We start from the raw sequence: 25096 nt of genomic DNA, 5'->3' as shown, positions 1-25096 counted from the left end.
TGTAAACCTGAGCAAGCCCCTGAATTTCCCCATTTCCCCGTTTTGGTTCGCTCAGGGGCCAGGACACTCGACTGGTATGGCAAATAGACGTGACAATGGAATTATTGAGGCTCCGTAAGTACAAATATTCATTGTAGCAACATGAAAGATCAAAAGGTACCTACCACCGACCTACCTAGGTACCTACCACCGACCTACCTAGGTACCTACCACCGACCTACCTAGGTACCTACCTCCCAAGTATCTGTACAATCTACTCGATTCTCGGACGTAGACGGTTGCCTGGACATTATCAGAAACACCCGAGGACACCACCCTCACTGCATCTTTCCCGGCCAGGTAACCAAAAAGAACTCACCAAGAGGTAGATACCTAGAAGCAGAGTACAAACATGGCTGACCGAACTCGAGTGATTCATTTGAGCCGAGGCGTCGCAAAGATCACTATCTAGGTACCCACCTCGACCTCCATCTTCCTGAGTCCATTGTCCTTCCTCCCAATATCAAACCTTTTCCCAGCACCGACCGAGTTCGGACGACATACAAAAAATCAGCAAGCTCTACACCGCCTTACTCTTACTTGCTGCCACCCTCAAGGCTGTCAAGGACAAATATAATCCTTTGTTCTGCCTTCGACCAGTATGCTGCGCTCCCAAAGGTACGTATTTATTTCGATCACTCCGAGCCACGGCATCGTCCTCTTCATGTAGGTTGGCAGCTGTGGCTTCGACTGGACAGTTCTCATCTCTCATCTCTTGAATTTCATGGCTTTCCTGCATTCGAGGGAAAGTTCTAGCGCTGCTCTCCGTCTGTTTCTCCTTTCCTCTCCCCCGAAACCATCTCCTGCAGGCTCCCGCATATACCTTTCCAATACCAGAAGGCCAACCTTCTTGCCCCATCTTTCGACAACCACCTTACTCACCCTCACATCTCACCTTCGCATCATCCAACAGGGCCAAACAAAAGAAGAAAGCAAATAATACAGCAGCCAACCTCGAATTCATATTCTAATCAACCCACTGAGCAGGTCTTGTGGTCAGCCTTGTCAACTTGAGGGTCCGCAAGCTTAACTTCTTCCAAGAACATCCATATCTCGGAAAACTTAGCATCGAGAGGTGACCGAAGGTTAGTCACAGGGATACTGTGTCGGATCCAGTGGCTCTGACAATCTGCCATGTAGGTCAACATGCCTAACGGGACTCAAAAGTCTGGTTGGACGCGATACAACCGCGGTTTGTGGAAGAGTTTGCACGGCGAGAACAAAACTCTTAGCAGTGTGACCAAGGGCAACATGCAGAACTTGCCGCAGGCCGACAAGTCGGAGCACCCAGACGGGACCTCGCCGCATAATATAGACGGGGCAGAGCCTCATCGGAGTGCCAAATCTGAGAAGGTAACTCCCATTCCGGGTGTACCGCCTCACTTGTGGCATAAACATCAAGCCAGCCAAGCTGGCAACCAGAAGAAGAACATTCGCTCCAGCACTGATAATGGCAACCCTTTCACGCCCGGTGTTCGAGACAACCCGTCGAACAGGCCTGAATTGCCTACGAATGCCAGTGATCAGAAAATCTCGACAAAAGGATCCGGCAAGTCCTTCAAAGGTTTGAGGCAGCCTTCCCAGACACATCCTTCGCAACCTCAAGAAGGGGCTACAAATTCGCTCACTCAGGGTAAGGTGTACCAGCCCCATCTTAGCGGAATAGTCACTAACACAGAGTAGTTGATGCGTCTTGGCCAACAGGAGAAGTTGACCCGAAACCGAAGGCTTGTCGTTATTATGCATACAAACCCAACCGCAGAGGGCATCGCCGAGGCGGGGCCAGAGAAAGCTCTACCCAAGTCGCGAGTAACTCCAAGATTCCACCACTCGAACAGTCATTTGTGCCAGCGGGTACGGTTCTCCCCAAGAGCAGCGACACCCGATCTTCACCCACCGTCCTTTACTTCCAACCCGCGATACTTCCTGCAGGCAGAGTTGAGGACTCCTCCCAGCCAATACCACCACCTAAAGCTGCCTTGCAAGCCGTTGGCAAGACCGTTGAACCTCCCCAGGTCACGGGGAGGGTTAGACCGACAAACATGGCCGATCCAGATCTCACCACGTACCGCGCCCCCCGGCCGAACCCCAACTATAGCGGCTCGTCTGTCGTCTTGGAGTCTGTCTCGTCAATGAACGTCAGCGACACGGGAATTGACGGTGTCCCCATCGACAAGCGTGACAGCGAGCCCATAAAGGACGTTCGTAATGACATAGCGCCCGAACATACGATTCAGAACACCGGCACGGGCTGGGTGCAGAGCAACTGGGGCGGCTGGGGTCCTCAGGACGGAGTTTTGAAGACCATGTCATTCCTCGAATCCTTCGTAGTGGCGTGGGTCCGAACCGTCCCTGATAACATCAGGCCCGAGTTCCTTGCACAGAACGCCCTTGGTCACTGGGAGTGCGACGTTGACCCCAACACGGGGCTCCTCTTGCGCCCTGTCGATTACCCTAGCACCATGGTCAATTGCTCGGAATTAGACAAGGCTACCGAATGGCGGCAACAAAACTGGACCTCGAGCCTCCTCATGCGGCGTGAGAATGCCAGGCTCAACCGAGCCGGCCACCAGGGTCCTCCCCGTCGCCATCCACCCCGCGGTTGGACAGAGACGCCCCTTGGGCCCCCAGAAGTGACCCAGGCAATAAAGGACGAGCCACGGGAGAAGCCATACAAGCCGGAGCCCAATCCATATGCGCCGATGATTCCTTGTCATATGCGACCCGCGATGACAGCAGATATGGAGGGAGTCCGTGAAATCTACAACATGGAGGTAGAGAACGGCCTCCAAGCGGGAGATACAGAGCCACTCTCGCTGCAGGACTTCAAAAAGATCTTCGAAACAACCAGGGAGCTCAAGATGCCCTTCGTGGTTGTGATCAGTGGGGAGTATCAGGACGCGGCTAAGAGCAAAGGTCCTTCTGCGCAGCGTCCCAAACACTGGAACCAACGTCCCCAGGGACCACCTCCTCGAGTTCTGGCCTTTGGTTACCTCTCCGTCTGGGAGCCAGGCCTCGCTGGAAGCGTAACTGGCAGGAGTCGCATGACGGCAAGGGCCCACGTGTATGTGCACCCGGAATATCGGAAGAAGAAGCTCGGTCACGCCTGCCTGGACAAGCTCATGTCCACGGTTTCGTACCGCTACTCGGCCCGGCTCGCATGCGAGTTCATCGACCCCACCGACAGCCCGATCTACAAGTACCCGCGTCACCACGATAGAAAGTACTATTTGGTCTACCTCCACTACTACGTGAAGACCAAAACCCCTCCCGGCTCGGGGGCCATCGACACCGTCAACAAAAAAGACCAGGACAAGGAACTCGAGTGGGCGGACTCGTACTTGAAGGAATTCCGGTTCTGGCAAAAGGCCCGCTTCGAGGCCTGCCACCGGACTAAACCTAGCCAGCTTCCCCAGCCTTTCTGGCTTGATGTCGTCGTCTTTGAACACATCTGCCAGACCGACTTAAACTTCACCCAGCTCGCCTAGACCTCGCAGGCGAACTGCTTTTTGCTTTTTTTTTGGTCTCGCCCCTGGCGATAATCTGCTTACGATGCTGGACGCATAATGATTTCGGTGATGGCATTGCAATTCCGGATAAGAAAATGATGCCGCTTGGTGCTTGCCCCTTGAATGCACCCAGGGATAGATGTGGTCACGACCAACAGAGCAGGCCTCGCCCCTTGAGGCTATGGATTCGACGAGACATGGTTGTTAGATAGTTGTACGATGTGATGACGGAGGCCTTGGTCAGGGCCTTAACTGACCTTGATATTCGAAATCAGAAACTGGGATAAGCTTCCCTTGGAGGCGTGGAAAAATGGTTAGTTAGGGAGATAGCTGAATCGGGAGCCTGGCATATGACGCACAAAATGTTCAATGTTCCCTTGCAAGTGATGTGTATCGACAGATGGCAGAAAGTAGTGAGTTCTAGGGAGGTTGATTAAGATACCTACTCATGACAACCCCTGACAGATCGATGATCCATCGTCTATAATCCACTGGCATTGACCCAAATACACTTCTCTCCAACCCCTCCTGTTCACTCTTTTTGTGTATTATGACTTTTGGCATTTCCCCCTTCCCTCTGAGGATCCCCTCTGAGGAATCTTAGTCCAACATTCTTTCTACAAGTATATCTCAAAAAATCCTCTACCAACCTAATCCTTCTCCAACCCCTCATACAGCTTCTGCACCGCCGGCAGGAACGCCTCAGCCTTCCTGAAGTCGCCAAGCTTGACGCGCATGTAGTCAAAGGCAAACAGAACCGACATATCGCCGGCAGCAGCGCCCGCGTCCCCCTCCTTTTTCCCGGCTCCCCCCTCCTCCGAAGAAGGAGGAGACTCCGCAGCAACCTCCGCAGGGCCGGCATCAGGGCCGATGACGGGGATCTTGGGATAGCGCTGGGAGAAGTGGGTGAGCAGGACGCGGCGGGCGCCCATGAGGCGGGCGACGCCGAGGGCCTCGGACATGGTGCAGTGCTTCTTGGCGAGGGCGTCGCCGGCGAGCTCATCGTCAAAGGTGCTCTCGTGCACGAGCAGGTGGGCGCCGCGACCGACGGCGGCGAACTCGGCCGACGGCCGGCAGTCGCCCGAGTAGGCGACCTTGAGCCCCGACGGGTGCAGCGTCAGCGCCACCGCCATGGCCCCGTGGCAGTGGTCGACGAAGCACGTCTCCACGCGCGAGAGGCCGTAGCGGAGGGTGCGGGCCCCGTCGGCGACGCGCGTCGACCGGCCTGTGCGCGAGCGCGGCTGCTCGTTCATCACGAGCCGCTCGACGTTTGCGCCGAGGTACGCCTCCACGTCCTTGTACTCGGTCAGGAAGTCGTGGAAGTGCGCGTGCGCGATGATGCCCAGCGGGCGTGGGGCGTCGCCGTCGGGCGACGGGCTGCTGCCGTAGCGGAGGTCCCGGTGGCGCCGGATGACGCTGACGGCGCCGAGGTGGTGGTCCGCGTGCAGGTGGCTGATGAAGATGGCGCGCAGGTCTCTGACGATCTCGTCAGCGCCCTCGAACCCGTACACGCGCCTCAGCTGGCCCAGCGTGTTCTCGCCGCAGTCCAGCAGGTAGCTCCCGTGGCCCGGGACACGGATCAGGGTCGCCGACACGTTGCGGTTCTTGGATGGCAGTGCAGAGCCGGTGCCGAGCGCGACGACCTCCATGTCGCGGTTGGGGATGTCCTTGTCTGCCTCCTCGATGGCGGCCAGGAAGGCCGGGTCGGAGACTTTGGCCTTTGCTGCGTTTGCTAGCGCAATGACCTCGGACTGGCCGTGGATTTCTTTTAGGACCTGGGCGGTGTCCAGGTACGGGGCTGCCTTGTCGTCCTGGAAGATAACCTGGGGAGCTAGCTGGAGGCCGGCGCCTGCCTGGGCGGCCTGGTACGGCGGGTCCGGAACCCCAAAGGACTCGGGCGGGTTAGGTTTGTTGCTGTATGTGGGGATGGGAAAGCGATCTGGGTCTATCCTGTTCAGTTTGATAGCTTCGGAGGCCGGGCTCACCAACGGTAGGTGGTTGGGGCATGTATCTCGTGAAAGGATGATGTGCTTCATCGACGACCGCTCTTGCATAAAGGACATGATTCTCGAGTCCTGGAGGACTTCCGGCGACTTGATGATCCAATACATGGCCTCGATGCCACGCATGACATCCTCGGCAGCCCATTCCGGCCTGGAGAGAAAGCTTTCTATGTAGCTGATGTAAGGGACTTCGACGATGATGAATCCGTGCCCCTCAATGGTTGGTTCCAACACCATCTCAGGAGTGACGGTCAGGTTATCTTTGCCCGGGACGCTCTCCCCCGCGGTCAGCCGCTTGAAGTTGGTCTGGGCAACGCCAAGCCTCCTGGCCTCGTCAACCTTGAACTTGCCTCTCCTGGCCTGGTTCTTGACGATATAGCACATTGACTCCGCGTACTGTGTGGTTGGAGGTAGCGAATCAATTAATGCAGATGGCCAAGGACTGCGGACTAGGACCTTAATATCTGGAACAAGGTCTCTTCCGTTGGGGAGTGGACCGTCGTACTTCACGATATGGCCGCTGGCGTCCCTCATGAAGAGGGTTGCAGGAAGTTTGACCGTGTTCAGCGGGACTTCTTTGAGGGTATCGAGTTTCCAGCCGGAGTCGAACATATCATGAACTGCCTTGGCTCTAATCTGGTGGGCAGTCTCTGCATCCAGAGGCTCATCCTGAGCGCCTTTCTCCGCAGGGCCCGTCTGATCCCGCTGAGAGGCCGGCCTAGAGGGTACACCATTGTCCCCCTCGCTATCGGACAACGCCTCGTGGCTTCGTTTCCTCCACCGGCGACCCTTGTGGGCGAGAGGGACATGCCAGACCCTGAGGTTTCCGTCCTGCCAGTCGGGCTCCTTCGCGGTACATGTGCCGTGCGCCCGAGGATCTGTCCGGATCTCGTGTGGTCGCAGAGGGAAGCCCTGGCGGAAGACGAACTTGCGCGCGGTTGCCAGCAGGTGGGTTAGGTTCCTTGGCCCGTGGATGTTCAAGGCCGCGAAGCTCGCGGGCTTCTCCTTCTGACCCTTCGCGGCTCGCTTCTCGTTTTCTTCCTTGAGCGCGGCCTTGGCGCCCGCAGCAGCGTCGCCAATGGTCAAGATCATGCCCAGGAGGCCGCCGGTGTTTTGCCAGTTAATGGACCCCGTAAGGAAGATGTCTTCGATATTCCGGGCAGACATCCTGCGCTGCACCAAGAGGCGCTGGGTGCCTTCGGAGACATTGCCAAAGAGGTATCGGCGGTTGTCGAAATGGACTGCGAGACATGCCCCCGTGTCCGCCGTAGGGGTGCTCAGGACCTCGACCCAGTTGAGCATACTTCGGATTCGGGCGTCCCGGCGAGACTCGTGTGTTTGTCGTTCTAGCTCTGCAGCTTCTTGGTCTAGAAGCTTTGCCTTTGCAGTGCCTGTTCTCGGAAACAGGACGAATTTGATTGCTTGCTTTGGGGCAAGAAGAGCTGGCGGCTTACAGGCTAAAAGGTCGCGGAAGGGGTAGCTGGCGGACTTGGGCTTGGGCTTGGGCTTGGGACTGCGGCCTACTTTAGCGCGAAGTTTTCGGCGGATTAGCTTTGCATCAGGAGCGAGAATGGTCGGTATCGTTTCTCCCAGTGGCCTCAAAGCTGTCGTCCAGGGCTTCATCTAGTCGTGTCTACCATTCCTTCAGTCACTTTCCGGCACATGATTCGACGCGGCCAACCGGTGACTCAAATTGAGGAGGATGCAAGAGGGACAAGTGACGCCGGTGACGCCGGTGACTCCTAGTCATTAATCTTGACGCGCTGTAGGCCGTTTTTTTCTTCTTTGCGCGCCTTGCGGCTGTTTCGCCCCTCGGCCTGACCCGTCGCCTTATCTTATCAGCTCGTGGCTTAGCCATGTGGCGCAGAACCACACCCAGAGACAAGGCTGAAATAGGAGCCAGCCTCACCACACTTGACCAAGAAGCCAAAACACCATGGTAGATTAATGATGAATAAAATGATAACAACAGTAGGGGAACAACTTTGCTTCGTAGATTGAAATTGAAATCTCGCATACGCCTAAACTTGTAGCAAGGGATGGATCAACCCACTTAGTGCAAGCTAGGTGCCTAGCAAAATGGAAACAACTTCTGCATACATAGGTTTGTATATCACATACAACAACTGCTGCAAATATACCAAGAGTGTGTCGTAAACAGGGGCAAAGGCAGAAGGAGCTCAATGAGAAAAAAAGGGGAAAAAATACCGCTAGGTGGTTCGAACAAAAGAGTTCGGACTCGGTGTCGCTGTCCTACTTCTCTTTGTCGTCGAGCCGGTTGTTGATTTTTGTCGGTTTCAGTTTGTCGCTCATTACCACTCCGCCACGGGACCACAGTTTGACCTGAGCAACATAGCCATGAAGCCGCCTGCTGTGGTCCTTGAGAATTTGATCCCAACCCTGGTATATAAACCTTTTAACAACCAGACACCCCCTGACCCATGTGACATGTCACTTGCTCACCCAGTCACCTACTCACCAGCTAGGTGCTCACCCGTTTACTTACATACCACCCACGCACCCACCCATATCTACCCACATATGCTATGCAGCAGACCGTTTATCGTAGATAGTGCAACCCCAACCGCGACAACGAGCTTTTAAAACCCCAAAGTGACGTAGCAAAACCACAGCATAGAATCCGGCACGAAACAATCGTCTAATCTTCATATTCAAGTAAACAGTTCTACCAACAGGGCTCCAACAACGCCCAGCAAACCAGACACATAAACAAGCAGATCTACACCCCCTCTGTGCAACCAGACGTCCCAACACCAAGACCCCCCATATCTATCTCATTGGGCCTGCACAATCTCAGAAAGCCTAGGAAAAAAATCCCCACTCTCCATCCCCCATTTATCTCTTCCCCCCTCCCATCCCCCTCATGGCCTCCCTCACGATCCCCTCCGCCTCAGCGACAACATCAAGCCCCTTCCGCCACGTATACAGCGCAACGCCGTGCCTGTCCAGCGTCTCGTGCGCCCGCGCCAGCCTCCTCCGCCAGACGTCCAACTTCCTGTTCACCGCCGCGCCGGGACCCGCCGCCGCCTGCGACTGGTACTGGGGTTGGTACGCCGCGTCGGGGAGGGACTCGACGTCGACGTCGGAGTTGGTGCGCGTCGGCGGCGGGCGCGGGGCCGGGGTCTGGATCGGGTTGAGGAGTGTCCCCGTCGGGGTGGTGGTCCCGCGGCGGCGTGGCGGGGGTGGTGGTGGTACCTGCTGCTGCTGCTGCCTGGACGAAGAGGATGTGGTGCTGGCGTTCGAGGTTGCTCGGGCGGGGGGCGTGGGCGTTGGCCGGCTGGCGCTGCTCCCGATGCTCTGGTCGGACGAGTTTTGGATTTGCGTGAGCGGGTGGGGATGTTGACTCGATTGAGGCCCGGAGAGCTTGCGGACGCGTGGGTTGGGCGGCGGTTGGGGATTTCGCCTGTCAGGCTGTGCTGATGATCCCAGGCTAACCTCGGAAGGAGAGCTTCGAAGGGCTAGCGGCTTTTCTGGACGCGGGGGAGGCGCCTTTCGGCCGAGCAGGTTGGAGGTGCTGCTGCTGGTCTTCAGTCTCGAGTTATCCTTGAGCCTGGAGAGGTTTCGTGATTCGTTCTGCGTCATCTCCTCCGGCTCGGCTGACAAGTCAATCAGCGTCCCCATCACGGGGCCTTCCGGCCTCGGTGGCGTTGTTGCCACCCGGGGCGGTAGAGCCGGTCGGGCCGCGGGGTCGTCAATTTTAGACTGATGCCCGGCGATACGGTTCCGAGTCATCTCACTACGGCTACCGCGCTCACCGCCACCATTGAATGATGCATCAAAGTATCCTGGCTGATCTGGCGTCGTCACGTCTCTGATGAAGACGGCTAGAATCCGGTTCGGGTTTGAAACCACCAGATCCGTGTAGACTTCGAGGTCGGCCTCTCCACTATCGCCGACGAGGAGAAATTTCCGTTCGGGGAAGTCTCGTAGGATCTTCTCGACGGAACCCCGTTTCCTCTCCGCCACGGGTTCGAATATTCCTTGCAGCATCCCGCTATACTGCTTTAATTGGATAGAACCCGGTGGGAGACCAGCTAAGCGGAAGAAGGTGGCAAGGACTGGGTACAGCTGCCATGGGCTGTTTGAGCAATAGTGGATTTCCACGCCCATATCGTGAAGAGAAGTGTACCATTCCCTCACTCCTTCGATGGTCAGGTCGCTCAAGTCCCTGAGGAACGTGTTGCGGAAGATCTCCCGTGCGCCCAGGGATATGTTCGAGTGCTTGATCGTGTCGTCGATATCGCTTATCACGCTGACACCGGAGCTCTCGATGACGCGCACTGGCTCGGTAGCAGATAAGTTCTCGTTAGCTAGCGTCCTGACATGGGTTGGCACAAAATCTAGCGCGGCGCGCATGACGAAATGGCCCGCATCGTTGGTCATCACGGTGCGCGACTGGGACTGCGTGTCGTTGTAGAAGAAAAGTGTGACCGGCAGCTGGACTAAAGGGGTTGTCATGAAAGGTCCAAGCCGCGCCATGAGATTTGCGTTGGCGACAGCCAGTTCCGCCTCGGTGAGCTCGGCCGGCTGCGTCCCCCACGAGGCCTTGGGTGCCAGAGTCGGCGACGGAGGTACCGAAGGAGGCGAGTCTCTTCCGTTCCGCGTCCTCGGAAAGCGGAGGTTTTGCGGCGTATCGACCTCATCATCGGAATCCTTCGGCGGTTCGCTATATCCTCCCCGACTCGCAATTTCCTTCTCTCCTTGACCTTTCCTCTCGATTTCCCGTGCTTCTTCGGCTATCTTCTGCTCCTCCCTCATGCGCTCATGTTCTTCGTGCATTGAAGCCACCGGCTGCTGGCCCTGAGCCAATGGAGGAGGGATTCCACTCAACCTCCGGGCAAGACCCACCAGCATGCGATTGCGCCTGGTCATCTGCCCCTTCTGCGGCGTATATATCCAGCCACGGACATCGACGTCCACAATTGCCTTCTCATCCTCAATCCTTGCCCACTCCTGACGCCAATACTCTTCGTCGTTCATGCTGCCCTGGGTCGGCAAAGGAGCCTCCGGGAGATTCGACGATCTCTCCTGACCGGACTGTTTGATATGGTGCTTGGCATATGACGGAAAGAGCACCATCTGCTCGTTCCCCTTCGTCACAATAGCAACATCGGGGAAGGAACCCGGTATCGATATATCCGAATCGGGCAATTCCACTCCCCGCACTCGCGTGTTGTTATACTGCTCCTTCAGCTCGCTCGCCGCTGCCACGCCGGCACGGTAGACACTCCCCGCCATGGCAGCCAGCTTCTTTCGTCGGGCGCCAGGCTCTCGCTGGGCCAGTGAGTCCGAGCCCACCCCATAACCGTCAACTCCTCCTATTCCTCCGCCACCACCACTACCGTACCCATAGTAACCCCTCTGAGATGCCATCACCGTCTGCTTCTGCTCGACCCCTCTCCCGGGCGGCGCACTCGCATCCTCCTCCTTCCTCCTCCGGCTGTTGTGCCCGCGGTGGTGCTGCTGCTGGTGCTGGTGCTGTCTCGGCGGCGGCCCGGGCCCACGTAGGAGCAGATTGGCCCTGCGGCCGTGCCGGGCAAGGGCGTCGACGAGCCTGGTGCCCTCGCGGGTACGCCTGCGCTGCTCGCGGGCGACCAGGAAGCCCCAGATGCGGCTCTGCAGGCGGTGCTTGTAGCGTGGGAGGGCGTCGAGCCGGAAGGCGAGCAGGCGCTCCCGGTAGCGCTGGCGCACGGAGTGGGGGAAGAGGTACTGCAGAAGGGTCGAGCGGTGGTGGGGGTGCGGGCGGCCTGGACCGAAGGGCGGTTTGATTCGTGGATTGAAGCGAGCCACTTTTGCTGAGCGACACGACACTTAGGGAGCCACGGTGACGCCGAGATGCGGTGGAAGCGGCGAGATATATATTCGGGGATGCGATGTGCCAAGCAAGTGTGACTCTAGCATGCTTGTCTGCTGGAGCTCCTGTGGTGGCCAACTGATTGGAAGCAAGGCACCCCGTACTCTGTAGGCAACAGGAGTCAAAACCTAATGATTGGAAATGGATACAGCTGATGTCGACAGTTGGTCCCTGACTATTAGCATGTGACCAACGGCGCAGGGGCAGAAGATTTGAGTAATGTGCCCGGCATGCAGGGCAGTGAGACATTGCAGGTCTTGAGGACGTTACCAGGCACCCAGAGCCTCATCTTACGTCACCAGATGCCCTTGCTGTGGAATTTCCAGACTGCGCGGGGATGCCTGTGGGGCCGTGGCCCTAATTTACAGGGGCACGCGGCACCTCAGTAGAAAATGACAAACAGTTGGCAGCTACAAGGCGTCATGTTCTTCCTAGGGATTACCTATATGGAACAGCTCAATAAACTTCTACCTACTTTTTGCGTCTAACGCCTCCCTTCTTAGGCCCTGCGGCCCTCTTTGGCTTCCCCTTGTGACTCTTCTTTCCAGGAGCGGCAGCCGCCCCCTTACCATCCCTCTCTGCCCGCCCCTTCTTCCACGATCTCTCCCCGCTCCTCTCAGCTTTCGCATCGAGCAGCTTCCTGTCCTTGTTGCTCAACTTCCCAGCACCCTTCTTCTTCAGCTTCTCACGCACTCCATTGAGCTCGGCTCGACCGGCCTCCTTCGCCGTTATCCTCTCCTTCTCCGACTCGAACCACGTCCGTTTCGGCCGTGACTTGATCTCGTCCTCGTGCCTCAAGAGATTTTCTCCCTTCTTGACCTGCATCTCTACTTGGGCGAGTTGCTTCTCTTCCTTCTCTTCCTGCATGATCTCTTCGATCTCGTCCTCCATTTCGTCGATTTGTTGCTGCCACTTGTCGGCATCGCCGACGTCGATGATCCGGCTGCGGATGGTAGCTCCTTGCGCTTTCCCTGACCTCACAGCGGCTTTCACCACCTTCCTGTCCGGCTCGGCGGCTAGTGTGACTGCCGTACCACTGCGGCCAGCTCGGGCTGTGCGGCCGACACGGTGGACATAGATGTCGAGAGATTGCGGTGCCTCGTAGTTGATAACAGTGTCAATCCCCTTGATATCCAGGCCACGAGAAGCCAAGTCGGTGGCGAGAAGGTATGAGACCTTGCCGTCTCGGAAAGCCTCGACACTGGCTATACGCTATCCGGTTGTTAGTAGAGCTTTTGCCGTAACGAGAAAGTTGAACGTACCTGTGCCTGGTTCATGCTCCCGTGAAGCTCGGCGCACGAGAGGCCCAGGAGGCCGAAGACAATTCGGGTCAGATGAGCAATCTTCTTTTGTCTGAAGAAGATGATAACGCGCTCGGTATAGAGTGTCTTGCAGAGGTGGACTAGGTAGCCCAATCGCTTTTCCTCGCGTCCAGGTCGCAGCCGCACGAATTCCTGAACCAGAGTCGTCACCGTTTTCTTCTGCGAATCAACCATGATGCGTACTGGCTTATTGAGCCCGACACGGATGAGCTGGTCGACCGAAGAGGTCATAGTTGCCGAGAACAGCATTGTCTGCCGAGACTTGGGCAAGGTTGTCAGAATCTCGTTGAGCTCATCGGCGAAACCATCCTCGAGCATCCTGTCTGCTTCATCGAGAATCAGAATCTCCACCGTATCGACAGCGAAGCTGGCAGAATTTCTCATGTGGTCGATGAAACGACCCGGAGTCGCAATGATGACATCCGGCCTCATCCTTAACTCGGCCTCTTGGACCTTCAGACTCAGACCTCCGACAGCGAGGCAGAATTTAATATCGGTATGGCTGGCGAGTTTGACGGCTACAGCATGACACTGGATAGCCAACTCGCGCGTTGGGGTAAGGATGACGACCCGACTGGTCGGAACCTTCTTAGGCCGATAGAGAAGTCGCTCGAGGATGGGGACCACAAATGCGCCAGTCTTTCCAGAACCAGTTACTGCTCCGCCGACAACATCCTTGCCCATCAAGGCAATCGGTATTGCCTTGGTTTGGATAGGTGTTGGCTTGAGGAACCCAACTGAGGCAAGGCCACGGAGAATCGGACGAGACAGCGACATTCGCTGGAACGAGGCGAGGTCACCCTTCTTCCCGGACTGTTCCTTCTCCTCCGGCGCGAAGAACGCATCTCGCTTGGCCTGTTCCTCCGCATCTTCTTCGTCGCTGAGATCGGACTGTTCGGCGTCGTCCGGGTGCTCAACGGGAGTTGCGACCGAGTCGTCATCCGAGGCTGCAGCATCCTCCTCGTCTTCGTCTTCGGCTTCGGCTTCGGCTTCGGCTTCGTCTTCATCCCCTTCTCGCATCCCTTCGTCTTCCGACTCCTCAACATCCGATCCAACGCCCATGCCGAAGCCGTCTTCAGCTAGGACGCCATCCTCGTCGTCGTCGAGCTCCAACTCGGGTTCCTCGTCTGCTTCTTCCTCATCGCTTGCAGAAGCAGGCTTTTCCTCCTCCGGCTTAGATCCGGCCATATTCCCCTCTTTTCTTTCTCTTCGTCGTCGAATAATCTCGTCAATGTCGACGCCCTTCTTCTCGGTCCCCCCGCTCATGGCCGTCTTGGCTCCTTCGAAGCCCCAGCCTTCAAAGTCGTCTCCCACGAGGGCATCGGCACCGTCGACCATGAAGTCGAAGTCCGAATCCATGGCGCCATCGTCGTCATCGTTTTGTCCCCATATGCCTTCTGGCTCCTTTTCTATGCCATCTGCCTCGACGGCTCGCTTCGCCTTCTTGCTCGTCTTGGTTTTCTTCTTGGGAGGCGGGGCTTCGACAGCGACTTCTTCGCCGACGTCAGCTTCATTGTCTGATATTGTGTGCACAAACTCATCGTCCACATTTTTCCTCTTGTTAGAGGGTGCCATCTTGACTCAATTGACGAGCCTGTGGGCAAATACAAATATCGTCAGAGGTCCTGGAGAAGCAACAAAATTTCAGTCCAGCGATAAGATAAAAAAAAAAAAAAGCCTTACCGTATCAACGGAGCGCAGGGATTAGGAAGCTCGGGCCACCTTTTTTTTCTTGCACCATAGCATGCCGAAGTGGTGGATCAGGACGGGACGACTCATCCTAGTAGCAACATCGTTCTACTTACAGGTAGAAACCGCATGGTATATAACTAGGTACCTAGGTTTAGGTAGGTACGTATCCGTACTCCGACTACCCATACGTCACTCTCCCCTCCCTATACCCAACATTCTCGTTCACCCTCACCAGGTCGGTGCCCTTCCTGTTCTGGCAGCACCTTGGCACAGCTAAGACCTTCTTGCCCGCATAGGTAGCCACGTCTACCGTAAACGGCAGAAACTTATTGGCGTATGCGCCCCCATCATCCTCGATCTCGATTATATTGATCTGTAAAACCTCAGGGTCCTCATCGTCAGCGGGGACAAGGTGGTCGAACGTAACCCCGTAATAATCCATTTGGCTATGGCCCTGAAGTTAGTATGTAACTACATACACGCAGAATGTTTACCTACCGTAGGGGCCTCACTTCCTTGACCCAGCCAAGATACTCGTCCCGGACGACAAGGTCGCGCGCAATGTCTGAGCGAGGTTCGTGGCCATATATCGTCCGGTATGTAAGCTTTGCGAGTTCCGGCCCAGCTGGTTGCGGGAAGGCCGGCTCAAAGGGTTCAAGGTTCCAAGTGACGGCGGGAAACAACCTTTGGACGGAAATCAATGGGCCCTCGATCTGGATTCGGATGGCTTATCTTGAGGAGGACTATGGAAGGGATGGACGGGTGTGCGAATGCACGGCAAAATGTAAAGCTCAAGAACCACGGTGTAGGAGTGTCCAGGTTATCCTTAAAGGTCCCCCCCTTGAAGGAGAGACTGGTGCTCCACGATCTTGTCGTGAATGATAACGTCGAGGACCCGTTTCGTGACCGCAATATCGTGGCTGGGAGCGGCTATCTCACAACGGTGTAGCACGGATACTTTGCTCCACATAGCGTTAAGAAGAACAAAGGAGAGAGCCCGAGTCCTTGGCCTGGCTCTATGGAACCGTCATGCGAGCCCATGCCAGCGGAAAACTGAAGTTTGAATGATGATAGTACGTAAGCCCGTAACCTCTTGTAGTTCGCGTCAGCCAGAGTCAGCCAGGTTCATCAATTAATGAAGAGTCCAGCTCGGCTGCTAAATTATGGGTGGGTGGGAACTGGGTTGTTAAGGTGGGACACAGCCTTGGGGCTGAGCCGCCGAGGCAACCAGAAAACGTCGAGATCGTCACAGGGTTGGGTACAACCTGGCGAAGGATTCAGAGCTTATCCGTACATCTAAGGTACCCAGTCAGCCTTAATTAACTTGCCTGTATACCCCAGCGCATTTTTCTTCCTGTCTACGCCGTAGGTTACGTTGACATTCAGCTCCGCTCCGGTATTCGGTTGTGCCAGAGTGCCATTTCGCTCCTCCCCTGTCCCTCCAATGTCCCTAACACGACCTCGATATCCCTTCCTTTTGCCTTGGTGATGATGGTAATGACGGGGATGAAGACGAAGCCGCTGTCTATTACCTCCGCCCCCCGCCGCCGGACGACGATCTTAGCCATCGCCAGCCTGCTGACAGCTGGTTTTGCGAACGCGAGATGCGGTGCCGAATTCCTCACCCCCGAACCAGGATCGATATTTCACTACGGCGACTCGATTAATGTTAGCTACACATCCAATTTCTCGACCCCGACATTGTATTGCCTTTGTGGGCGCCCACCAACGCCGGTTCAGAGTTAGTGCAGTCCTGATCTCTCATTTTTCTGTCGTGTGCTAGAGACGAGGTGACCGCTGCTGACTGATCAACTTCCCTCTCGGTGTGCAGAATTTGAGGTTGACCCGACTCCGTTCAACGGTTCCGAGCTCGTACTGCTAGAATTTACATCCCCCGATCCCTGCTGGTTCGACCTCCGCCCTGACACCACAGCGTGCGGCGACGACAGCCCGCGATTTACGGTTCTTCCCGTACGACGACCGCGTGATGACACGACCGTGGCCCTAGGCAGAACGCTGTCATTAAGGGCCGACCCGGCTCCCTCCCCGACTCTGACGACGTCTCCGTCAGCAAGACCCAGTACAGCCGCACCCACATCTACTACGACCGGTGGAGAGGAGGGCGGGCCCGAGAAGAGAGGAGGGTTGAGTGCGGGAGCCAAGGCCGGGATCGGTGTCGCTATTGCGGGAGCAATCTTCGCAGCCATCGGGATGTTTTCCTGCTTTTACCTTCGGCGGCGCAGTCGGTCAAAGGACGCCGCACCCGGCGCCCGTGGCAGGGGCAGGGGGAAGGGGCGAGATAAGTTGCGGGCAAAGTTGCTGGGGAGGCCAGGCCCATCGGATGGGGTCCAACCGGTTTTTGACGGATTTCCCGGCTCGACGGGGTATGACGACTTTCATTCCCTGCAGTCGAGCGCACAGCGCGACTCGCCGACGTGGTCGCATTCGTCTACCCGATCAAACATCATGCCATATTATCAGTCGCACAAAGAGGAACTCGCCGCGGCCCGGATGAACACCCCGGCAGCGGCCTCCACCATCACCTCGTACAGCCCCAACCCATCAACGCGTGTCTCGACGTCTAGACTCAGCCCGAGGCCGAGCGAACCCGGAGGATCGATCTCGATCGACAGCCGCGAAGGATCCGTGCCATCCCCAGACATGCCCTTGGATGCGCGTCCGAAACCACCAGCAAAACATCCTTTCATAACATCATACGGACCCAACCCAGTCACGCCGACGCCGGTCCTGGGCCGGTCGACAACCACCCCAGACGACGCCTTCCTGACGCAGGTTCCCGACCTACCCGTCCTCCCCATGCAGCACGCGGCCGAGCGACAGCACCAGCCCGCGCCCCCGCCCCAGGAGCGCAAGTTCTCGTGGGAGGCGCACAACAGCTACCCCGCCGCCGAGGCAGGGGGCGCCACCCCGCCGCCGCTCCCGCCCTACTACGCCGCCGCCGCCGACTTCTACGCCGCCGTCGCCGAGAAAAAGGAGCGCGGGGAGAGACAAGGGCAGCAGCAGCAGGGGGGCGGCGGGGGCGCGATCAGGACGCTGGCGGAGCCGCCCGCGCGTGCCGAGCTGCCGCCCACCAAGGACGGGTACTACCACTTTGGCGACGCGGCCGACGAGTACGAGCTGCCCGGCAACGGCGGCGGCGGCGGAGGCGGGGTGTCGTCGTCGTCGTTGTTGCCGCTCGGGCAGCACGGCCACGCGCCCCAGATGCCGCACCGCCTGTACAGGGACCGCGACGGCGGCGGTGGTGGTGGTGGTCCTGGCGGGAGGGGCCGCGAGCTCGAGGAGCAGAAGTTTTTGCTTTCCGACGTGGAGATCGCGAAGATGCGCGTGCAGAAGGCGGGGCGGGCGCCGGGTGGGGTGGGGCCGGTGGGCGGGGCGGCGGCGGCAGCGGCGGGCGAGTCGTATGAGATGAGTGGCGGGCCGTGGTCGGGGGATGCGGAGCGGCGGTAGCGGGGGTGGGCATTACTTGCGAAAGAGCAGGGTTTGGAGAATTACAAACCCGGGTCGATCATATCGGCAGCAATGTCGAAAAGTGACGGAAGCATTTATTAATATACCATTGGGCGAGGTGTTAGGCGCAATATGGGAGCTGGGGGCAAGACATCCTCCGGCATTGAGGAGGTGGCTTGGTCAATGCTATTATTTGAAGGGAAGGTCGGGGCAGGAGCTTGACAAGGCGACTAGAGATGGGATTTTGCACACCATACATATATTTAGTGCCCCCTTATCAGAAGACTCAGCAACAATGGTTGTCTGCCCCGTCTATCGTTCTCGAAATCTCGAGTTGCGAAGGGGAGGCTTCCATACAATTTTGCTGTATATAGTGCCAAACAGGTCCAATAGAGTCATCGATTTCCCTTCTCTATCGCGTCGCTTGTGCTTGACAGGACAGATGAAGAACATCACTTGTTTCTGGATGAGTATCACTTCCCCGGACCGAATGGCAGCCGTCCAAGCCGGGTTTCCGGATATCTCACAAGACGACCATTCAGATCACTCTGAGAATGCACGTAGTTTGTTTTGGATGTGATGATTTAAACGAAGAGTGAGCTATAGAAGTAAACTGGGAAACCGGGACGAAGCCCGCCATATAAATAATACATCAGAGGCACCGAGGCCTTTTTGCAAGAGAGACCAAATCCGAAGTGGCTCTCCGCCGCATTCGGGAGCTCCGAGAGGCTCCCACAAGATTAGCCTCGCAACCCCGAGACAAGGACACAACAACGCCCCGCCAGCATCCCATGTTGTTTGTGCCAGGCTTGGTCGGTACCAACTCCAGAACCCCATACCCCGAACCGCGGACTCGTTCCTCACCCTGGCAAAGATACCATCCCCAGGAGGCGCCGAAATCCACAGAGCGTAAGAAGCAGGATACCGTTTTACTAACCACCCTCCCAAAAAAAAAAAAAAAACCGATCCATCACTCCAACCCCAGTACAAGACTCCGCACCGGCCGAATCGTAAACAGCCAACGCCAAAAAAAAAGCTCAGAAGTACAGCGGCTGGCCCTCGCTAGAGATGACAAACTCGCACCCCAGCTGGGCCTCCTTCTCGTACTCCTGCAGCTCGCCTAGGATGATGTCCCCGATGTGCGGCCCGTCGTTCAATTTGTCCTTCATATGGATGATGACGACCCTCAGGCCCTTGAGCGGGAGAGGCTCCGGGGGCGCAGGCTGCTGCGACTGTTGCGACTGCAGCTGCTGGTGGACAACTACATTCAGCGGTGTCACGGGCGGCGGCAGCTCGACATCTATGAGCGTGAGCGCCGCCGTCGGGGTCGTGATATGCGGCGAACTGGTGCCAGCGGAGGTATGCTCGTCGGGCCGGGGTTGTGCGAGGCTGCCGCCCACAGGTTTGACCGTCCTCGGCGAGACGGGGTCGTCCATGGCCGCTCGTGTTGGGGTTCCCCGTTCTCCTCCCGCCGCCGCCGCCGCCGCCGCCGCCGCCGAGCCCGACGCAGCCCGTGTCGCCGCCTTCCTCGCAAGGCTGCCGTCGTCCGCGCCGTCGCGCTTGCGCTTCTTCTTGTCCGCGCTGCCGACGCTCGGGGTGGCGGAGCCGGCCCTGGACCCGTCCTGCCGCTGTTGCTGCCGGAGGGCCCGCCTGGCGGCGCCGACCTCGTCGGCGAGCGCGGCCATCTCCTCCATGACGAAGCGTGGGGCGAGGTGGCCGAAGAGTCGGTCGACGTCCTGGGAGTCGTCGTAGCTGCACTCGATGAAGATGGCGACCAGGTTGCCCGTGGCGATCTTAGGCGCCGCTTCCTGCCATATCTGGCCGTTGCGCGGGCTGAGGCTGATGCTGTCGGGCTCGACGTCGCCAAACATGAGGACCTCGCGCCCCGTCGCCATGTCGCGGATGAAGTACGCGCTGCTGTCGTACACGCACACCGACTCGCCTGTCGGGAGTCCGCTAGCTCCTAGACCTCCCGCGGACGCTGAGCTCCTCCGCCCGACCCCGCTCGCGGCCACGCTCCCGGGTAGGACGCCGCCCTGCTGCGACGAGTTGAACGGGTCACGCTGCTGCTGCTGCTGCTGCTGATGGATGAAGGCGCTCAGGTTGGGGCTGTTGTGGTGGGCCATCCCCCTAGGCGAGGCCAGAGCCATGCTCGCGCCCATGCCCACGCCCAAGGGCCCGCCAGCGGCGCCGGCGTCGACGCTGCCGAAGCGCGTGCTGCTGCCGCTGCCGCGGTGGCTGTGCCGCTCGATGCAGTGGCCGTGGCTGACGCCCCAGGTCTTGACGGCGAGCCCGTCGCTGACCTCGAGGTAGCCCTTGTCGTCGCCGTCGCCAAAGGCCGGGGACCCGCCCTCGACCAGGCGCATGTACGTCACCAGGCCGGCGCCGTTGTTCTCGTCGCTCAGGTTCGGCCAGATGACGTTGTTGAAGATGTGCGTCTTGAAGGCGGCGATGGTGCTCGGTAGGCCGGCCAGGCGCTTCGGCCGGGATCCCGGCAGGCCGGCCGTGTTGATGACGAAGCCGGAGATGTGGTCCAGGTGCGGGTGCGTGATGAGGTAGGTGTCTATAAGGGTCCTGTGGACGTGGGCGGCGTTGGCCGAGGCGGAGGCGTGGGGGACCTCGAGGCCGGCGAAGGGCCCCGATGTGAGGGTGTGCGGGAGGGATAGTTCCTCGGTCTGGCCGAGATCCGGGGGCTGCGTCTTCTCAAGGATCTGCGAAATGGCGCTGAGATGCACACCAGCATCGACGGCGACTATAGAGCCTTTGCGCCATCCCGAAGCTAGGGATCTGACGAGGAAGGCTGTGGTGTTGGATTCATGCGGGCCGCCGCCTGAGCCCTGAAGGGGGGAATTAGTATGTCAGATCATTGGTGCTGATACTCGATCGCAAATGCGGTCGGGAACAGAGAGCCCGGGTTGGATGCCAAAACGGAACAACATGTCAAGTCCCCTAGTAAAACAAGTGGTCCCGTCCCGCGCTGGCGGTACAAGATGTCGAGTGAGCGAGGCTGAGGACGGCTGACTAGGTTTGTTCTCGCATTGTCGGGAACAAAGAGCTAGGGGTAGGTAGCGACCGTCAAATATGACGAGTCAATTAATTGCAGCTCACGCGCCGTTTGCATCGAGCTGCATGCAGCCCTTCTTTGTTGCTGTGGGGTTGCTCGGTTTGGAGGCACAAGACCGGGCGGGCCATTGGCCGGGTAGGCAGGTGACGTCGTCGTCGAGAAAGGGCAAGCCAGGCCTTTGTTTCGAGGAGACCAGGGCAAAGGAAGATGGGGATGGATTGATAGGGGAGAAAGAGAAAGAACAGCGGAAAGATGAAGATAAAGACGCAAAGACAAACGAAAGACAAAAGTCTCACCAGGACAATGACCTGCAGCGCCGGAGCAGCACTGTCGGCCTCCACTCCGCCTCCCATGGCAGGGCAATGCCGGAAAAGCGACGGGGTGGGACGAGTTCCACTAATCGAGCTGGATTCACTTGTCTCCCTGGTTTCCCTTCCGTTGGCTGCTTGATGAGTATACCCGGCGTGTTTTGCGTGCTGCAGGAACCCGAGTCGGGTTGCGACAAAATTTTATCCCTTCTTCGTTGTTGAGAGGGAGCTTTCGCATGGGATGGGAGGGAGCCAGAGAGACGAGAAAGAAAGCTAAAGCGTCGGTGCTTTGCTTTGGGGGGAGGGACCAAGGGTAGGTGCTCAGAACACCAAAGTTTCCATGCGGAGATCCCAGGTAAAAATAACTTGTGTCAAATGCCACTGCAAGTGAAATGGAAGCAAAGATCAACGGCTACCTATCAAAGCGCTCAGTTCGACGGGGAAAAGGAAGGAGCGTCGGGGGCGATCGAACGTTTATCAATCCGCTGCGCCTACTCCTACCTAGGTTCTCTTTCTCTTTCAGCTTGTGATGTGACTGCTAACTAGCAACTACACACCAACTTACAATGAGGCATCTAGGCACCGACTCTGTTATTATCATATTGTATGTGTCCTTTGGGGGCAGCTGCTTCTAGCTTCGGCTCCTCCGTCCATGCCATCTCCCTGTTTACTCCAGCCTCCAATTCATCTCCAGCTCTGATCCCAGCTCAGATGAGGCAACACGGCTCAAGATTGGTCCCTGACAGCTGGAAGGCGGAGAGACCCACAGTCATTGGCTTTCGAGTCCTGTCGGCTTTGCCGCTGTGATGCAGGAGCTAAAGATGCAACATTTTAGCCTGCGCCCCGCCCGCCGGCATCGAGGTCAGAAATCCGGGACGCGACGCTGGAGGCTGCATGCGTTTGGGGATCTCGACCTCGCTTATTGACATGTATTATTGCATAGGTAGTATCTTGGATATGACCATCCTTCTAGGATTTGATTTCTGACTCTTGTCTGTAGAAAATAAGAGACGCCTAAGGCCGTCTTTCGCCAACATGAAGCCATGGCGAAACATGGAAGAAAGAAAGGCAACTGGAATGAAAGACCCCAAAAAGAATAGAAAGAAAATAAATGCAGTTTCAAGTTTCCTTTCCTAGATTGACACCGAAACCCCCCCACTCAAACCTCAAACCCCAAACCACTAAATCGACCCAACCCTTCTCCCAATATCCTCCTGCTTCATAACAATCTTCTGCACCTCACGCCTCTTCCAGAACGGGAGCTCCTGGATCATCTGGACCATCCGACCAGTATCTCTGCTCTCACCAGAAGCCAATTTGCCGAGGTAGATATTCAGAGCCTGGCTCTGCTTCCGCGTAACCGGCCCCGCCCGGGAGACAAGCCTATGAAGGTCACCGAGACCGCCCGCGGTCTCGACCTGGGGCCCCTCCCGTCCCTTAGCCGCCACCGATAGTCTGCGCCGCTTGGGGGAGTTCGGCAGGAGTACAAGACCCTCGTCCCCTTCCTCCTCTTCCCTGCCGCGCTTCCGGGTATCCTGTCCTTGCCGGCGGGGCGTCTTCGGCGGGTAGTTCCAGTCTGCTGCCGTCGTCTCGATCACTGACGACGTCCTGCGCACTCTCACCGAACTCTCATCCGGGTCTGCTTCCTCCTCTTCCGGGTCCTTGCCGTAGTTCTGGAGAACCCGAGTCTTTGGCCTCCCGCGAGATTTGGCCTTTGCCGGGGGCTCCGATGGTTGCTGGTCGCCGTCGGAATCCTCCTCCTTGATGTCCCTCCTCGACTCGACCCGTCGCTCCCGAAGCATCGCGTACTGGCTGAGATCGCCCATGTACTTCCCCATGTGGATGCCCCCGCGCAGTTCCCTGAACTTGGAACGGCCCGAGGTCTCGAGCTCGAGGTACGCCCTGGTCAGGCGCCTGCAGAGGAAATCGTCCCCCTTCAGCTTGCGGGTACCTTCTCCGTCCCACTCCCTGTGCCTCTTTGTCTGGTCGAGGATCCACTGATCGAGGACCGCCACCAGCTCCTGGTGGTGCCGGATCAGTGACATGGGGTTCCGCTCCTCCTTGGCCATGCGGCGCAGGTCGGGCCGGATGTCGACCGTGGGGTCCATGAACAGTTCGATGAGATCCGTAATCTGCTCCAGGCAGTACAGGTGCACGTAGCCGGCGTTGTGGAAGGGGTCGAACCTCTCGCCCGTCTCGTCCGCGTTTTCGTCGAAGGCCACCCGCCAGTGGCCCTTGAGGATCGTATTAGTCTTCATGGGGCACCCCTCCCACCGGCAGTGGCTCGAGAGCTTGGCTGCCGGGTACCGGTGGGTGAACTGCGCCGGAGGGGTCTGCACCCACAGAATCAGGCGCCCGTCTGCCCTCTCGGGCGTCCTGATGAACTGCAGAAGCTGCTTGGTGTCGTACTTCTTGCCGAGCTCCAGCTCGCCCTTTTCGGTATATCGGAACAGGTTGTTCTTCTTCGTCCTCGGATTCAGGCCCCAGCTCGGGGGGACCCTCGGCAGGGCTTCGTAGAATTTTGCCGGATCGTTGGTTATCGAGCGCTTCCTCTCCCTCTTGTGGCTGATGCACGGTATGTAATGAAGTTCCCCGTCGGTCCAGCGTGGTACCAGACTACTAGCTGGGTACGAGGGGAGGGCTGGCGTGTGGACCGGGAGGGCATATCCCAAGTTGCTCCTTGCGGTGTTGGCGGGGTACAAGGGCTGGGTTAATTGCTGCTGCTGGGCATGGGTATGATTGCCGGCCGGAGGGAGAGGGAGTGTGGGAGCGGGAGGAGAGAAAGTGAGATCGGTCAAATAACCCTGAAGTCCCTGAAGATGATGAGGACCACCAAATCCAGCTGATGACTGAGTCTGATGTAGGGGATTTGCAGTGACCTGCACTGGAAATTGCGGGTTGTAGCTCGAGACCTGGGCTTGCGTCTCTGAGGGAAGTGATACCTTTGGTAGCGCCAGGCTGCCAGCGGTGTCATCTGCAGGAGTTGACGTTGTCGCCGCCTTATCCATCTCGCCGAAGATTTCCTGAAAATCTATGTTACTGTCTGAGCCAAACAGACTGGAACGCAAGCCGCCGCCGCCGTCCGCACTTGAGTTACCCCACCCGCCGTTGCGTCCCATGGCGGAGGGCAGTCCGAAATTGGAAAAACCTTCCGCGGCGCCGAAGCTGCTTTTTTGATCCGCCATCGGGGAGATGGGAGATGTAGGTCAGTGTAGGACAGGAAGGTATCCTTGGAGCTCGGGTTGAGTGTGTCGCAGTTGCAATGTCTGACCGAAAGAAAGCATCTGGTCGTGATGGGGGCCTCTAGTATATTTATAGGCAGAAGAGGTTGACAAAGAGGTCGGATTGATTCGATACTCGCTCGAGGGACGGAGGCATTGTGTTTGAACGAGTCCCTTGTTCACTCAAGAGGGGAATTGTATTTGAACGGGTTCCTTGTTGGGAACAAAAGCCAGAAATCTATTTTGAGAACAATCAAGTTGCCACTACTACAGCTCTAATTGTAACTCGCGTCTATCTGGTGTACAGGAATTAGGAAGAAAGCCCAATGGAGCAAAGGGGGAAGGAAAAGAAAAACACCACAGAGTAGAGCACTGTAGGTTGTCAATGGCAAAGAGATGCATTGGCACTTCCGTGAGAGTTCCTGCTTCGATCGAGTCAGCATCGAGTATCAAAACGGCTATAGCAGAGGCGATACGGGTTGTAAAGGGTGATCAGTAGAATAAAAGCACGTTATCAACATGGGAGTTCAGAACAGGTCTGTGATATGATGCGTATGGTCTCATCATGTGAAGGTAGGCAGGTAGTGTAAGAGGA

At 57.5% G+C, this 25096-nt stretch overlaps 6 protein-coding genes across 6 annotated transcripts; 2 read left to right on the top strand and 4 right to left on the bottom strand.

The window, feature by feature from the left end:
• Nucleotides 1-974: 974 nt before the first annotated feature.
• QBC33DRAFT_126216 (uncharacterized protein) lies at nucleotides 975-3915 on the top strand. The gene is made up of 3 exons (XM_060422021.1): nucleotides 975-1124; nucleotides 1180-1672; nucleotides 1723-3915. The coding sequence occupies exons 2-3, from the start codon at nucleotides 1186-1188 to the stop codon at nucleotides 3525-3527; spliced, it is 2292 nt and encodes a 763-aa protein (XP_060281843.1). The 5' UTR covers nucleotides 975-1124; nucleotides 1180-1185; the 3' UTR covers nucleotides 3528-3915.
• Nucleotides 3916-4198: 283 nt separating this feature from the next.
• On the bottom strand, nucleotides 4199-6853 carry QBC33DRAFT_454824 (uncharacterized protein; the record flags this gene model as incomplete). Its single annotated transcript, XM_060424745.1, has 2 exons — nucleotides 4199-6232; nucleotides 6281-6853. 2 exons carry the CDS (start codon nucleotides 6851-6853, stop codon nucleotides 4199-4201), a joined length of 2607 nt encoding a protein of 868 aa, XP_060281842.1.
• A 1554-nt stretch (nucleotides 6854-8407) lies between these two features.
• QBC33DRAFT_579370 (uncharacterized protein) lies at nucleotides 8408-14323 on the bottom strand (the record flags this gene model as incomplete). The annotated part of the gene is made up of 5 exons (XM_060431129.1): nucleotides 8408-10846; nucleotides 10949-11319; nucleotide 11531; nucleotides 11916-12638; nucleotides 12689-14323. 5 exons carry the CDS (start codon nucleotides 14321-14323, stop codon nucleotides 8408-8410), a joined length of 5169 nt encoding a protein of 1722 aa, XP_060281841.1.
• A 1269-nt stretch (nucleotides 14324-15592) lies between these two features.
• Nucleotides 15593-18326, top strand: QBC33DRAFT_494825 (uncharacterized protein). The gene is made up of 3 exons (XM_060425535.1): nucleotides 15593-16181; nucleotides 16272-17419; nucleotides 17465-18326. The coding sequence occupies exons 1-3, from the start codon at nucleotides 15929-15931 to the stop codon at nucleotides 17906-17908; spliced, it is 1845 nt and encodes a 614-aa protein (XP_060281840.1). The 5' UTR covers nucleotides 15593-15928; the 3' UTR covers nucleotides 17909-18326.
• Nucleotides 18327-18861: 535 nt separating this feature from the next.
• Nucleotides 18862-21605, bottom strand: QBC33DRAFT_590210 (cAMP phosphodiesterases class-II-domain-containing protein). Its single transcript, XM_060431609.1, has 2 exons — nucleotides 21269-21605; nucleotides 18862-20745 (listed from the first exon to the last, which is right to left on the bottom strand). The coding sequence occupies exons 1-2, from the start codon at nucleotides 21323-21325 to the stop codon at nucleotides 18946-18948; spliced, it is 1857 nt and encodes a 618-aa protein (XP_060281839.1). The 5' UTR covers nucleotides 21326-21605; the 3' UTR covers nucleotides 18862-18945.
• An 856-nt stretch (nucleotides 21606-22461) lies between these two features.
• Nucleotides 22462-24399, bottom strand: QBC33DRAFT_560545 (uncharacterized protein; the record flags this gene model as incomplete). The annotated part of the gene is made up of 1 exon (XM_060430068.1): nucleotides 22462-24399. One exon carries the CDS (start codon nucleotides 24397-24399, stop codon nucleotides 22462-22464), a length of 1938 nt encoding a protein of 645 aa, XP_060281838.1.
• Between the last annotated feature and the right edge of the window lie 697 nt (nucleotides 24400-25096).

The sequence above is a fragment of the Phialemonium atrogriseum genome, assembly GCF_030411735.1.
Source record: "Phialemonium atrogriseum strain 8032-3 unplaced genomic scaffold QBC33scaffold_18, whole genome shotgun sequence".
Lineage (NCBI taxonomy): Eukaryota > Fungi > Ascomycota > Sordariomycetes > Cephalothecales > Cephalothecaceae > Phialemonium > Phialemonium atrogriseum.
The sequence above is the reverse complement of the archived record's forward strand: the minus strand, read 5'-3'. Positions and strand labels throughout refer to the sequence as shown.

Coding starts and splice junctions, on each gene's coding strand:
- QBC33DRAFT_590210 (XM_060431609.1), bottom strand. CDS start 21,325: ATGGGAGGCGGAGTGGAGGCCGACAGTGCTGCTCCGGCGCTGCAGGTC. Junction 20,746..21,268: donor CGCTGCAGGTCATTGTCCTG/GTGAGACTTTTG, acceptor TCCCCCCTTCAG/GGCTCAGGCGGCGGCCCGCA.
- QBC33DRAFT_126216 (XM_060422021.1), top strand. CDS start 1,186: ATGCCTAACGGGACTCAAAAGTCTGGTTGGACGCGATACAACCGCGGT. Junction 1,673..1,722: donor TACAAATTCGCTCACTCAGG/GTAAGGTGTACC, acceptor AACACAGAGTAG/TTGATGCGTCTTGGCCAACA.
- QBC33DRAFT_494825 (XM_060425535.1), top strand. CDS start 15,929: ATGATGGTAATGACGGGGATGAAGACGAAGCCGCTGTCTATTACCTCC. Junction 16,182..16,271: donor CCCACCAACGCCGGTTCAGA/GTTAGTGCAGTC, acceptor CTCGGTGTGCAG/AATTTGAGGTTGACCCGACT. Junction 17,420..17,464: donor CCGCCGACTTCTACGCCGCC/GTCGCCGAGAAA, acceptor GGGCAGCAGCAG/CAGGGGGGCGGCGGGGGCGC.